General features: G+C 38.6%; 1 protein-coding gene across 4 annotated transcripts in view; it reads left to right on the plus strand.

The window, feature by feature from the left end:
• Positions 1–199: 199 nt before the first annotated feature.
• The window catches only part of PHC1 (polyhomeotic homolog 1), a 28,083-nt gene continuing 26,732 nt past the window's right edge, over positions 200–1,550 (plus strand). For all 4 annotated transcript variants that reach the window (XM_017512331.2, XM_017512333.2, XM_017512332.2 and 1 more), the window contains exon 1: positions 200–841. In XM_017512331.2, the coding sequence (XP_017367820.1) occupies positions 838–841 (4 nt within the window). In that variant the 5' untranslated portion in view covers positions 200–837. The remainder of the gene's footprint in view (positions 842–1,550) is intronic.

The following is a 1,550-nucleotide window of genomic DNA, read 5'->3' on the forward strand; positions in this document are numbered from 1 at the left end:
TGAAACCCCGTCTCTACTAAAAATACAAAAAATTAGCTGGGCATGGTGGCGCGTGCCTGTAATCCCAGCTACTCAGGAGGCTGAGGCAGGAGAATTGCCTGACCCCAGGAGGCGGAGGTTGCGGTGAGCCCAGATCGCGCCATTGCACTCCAGCCTGGATAACAAGAGTGAAACTCTGTCTCAAAAAAAAAAAAAAGAGTTTCATGCTTAGGGATACGTCCTCCAACTTTCGACCCAATACCAAGTCCACCTCAGTGTCCCTTTCTAGCTCCCTTCGGTAGGTCTGTGCGCCTATCCAACCCGTGTACGCCTACATGCTACCTTTTAGGATGACTGTGGCTTAGCTACTCTGGGGACATCTGTGGATCAGCTTCTCACTCTCTTCCAGTTTAATTTTGAAAATTTTAATTCCTGGTGCTGCCCAAACTGTTTGTTGTCTTCATTTTTTTTTTTTTTTTTTTTTTAATCTTGTAATCATAATGTTGATCACAAATGAATACAGTTATGTGCCTGGGATCCAGGAATCCTGGTTTTGATAGGAATTTTCTTTGATTTTATTGAGACTTTTAAGCTGGTCCCTTTACATCTCTATTTCTGTTTCACAATCCAAAAACAAAACAAAAATTACTAATAAGAATTCAGTTTTGGGGGAGACGAGGGGTCATACAGTTTGTAAGTATTTTCACATGGGAATGTAGACATTATGGTCTCTATACCTAGTAAAGGGGTCTCATGTCTCTGAGTCCAGTGAACTAAATCCAGTAACCTATAAAACTATGCCGTGCTGCCTCTAATCCTTACCCACTTTTTTTCTTCACATGCTGATAATGAGGATTCATGGGTCTGTATCCGTTTAGTGCTTTGATATTTTGGCAAAAGATGTGGGGAGAAGGTAGACTAGCTGAAGCTGATTATGATTTTTCCTGTGTACTTTTTGGGTTATATACATGTTTGCAGTGACATTTTCTAGTCCTAAATGAAACTAAAGATTTGGGGGGATAATGGTGTGATCGGATGATACTGGGAATGATAGTGAGAAATATCCTCAGCTTTATTGCCAAGGCCAAGCAGTTTGATTTTATTTACTTTGCTTGTTTGTTTGTTTGTTTGTTTGTTTTGGATGCAATCTTAAGACCAATCCATTCACCCTAATAAAACTATTGACAACCCTTAGCAGAAATTCTGGTTTGATGTTTATATTCTTAAGCCAAATAGTATTTTGGTGACCTGATATTTCTGGTAGCCCAGTGCCTCAGAAGTAGAGACAATAGTGTGTAGCGTAACAAAAGAGAAAAACAAAAGAATGAGTAAAAGCACCTTATTGTCATTTAGTGCTGCTTTGGAAGGATATTTCTTCTCATCTCTTGTTTCTTTGCTTGGTTCTTAGCAATGTTTTCATATGTGTCTTTTTGCAAATTTAAGTGTAGTCCCCAGTGGGTAAATTCTGACACGTTAGTAGACTAAAAAGTTGCATCTTACTTTCTTGAGGATTTTCACTGTGTATATTTCTATGTTTCATACTCTGGAGTCATTTCTTTTTTTTTTTTTTT

The sequence above is a fragment of the Cebus imitator genome, unplaced genomic scaffold (genome assembly GCF_001604975.1).
Source record: "Cebus imitator isolate Cc_AM_T3 unplaced genomic scaffold, Cebus_imitator-1.0 Scaffold469, whole genome shotgun sequence".
Lineage (NCBI taxonomy): Eukaryota > Metazoa > Chordata > Mammalia > Primates > Cebidae > Cebus > Cebus imitator.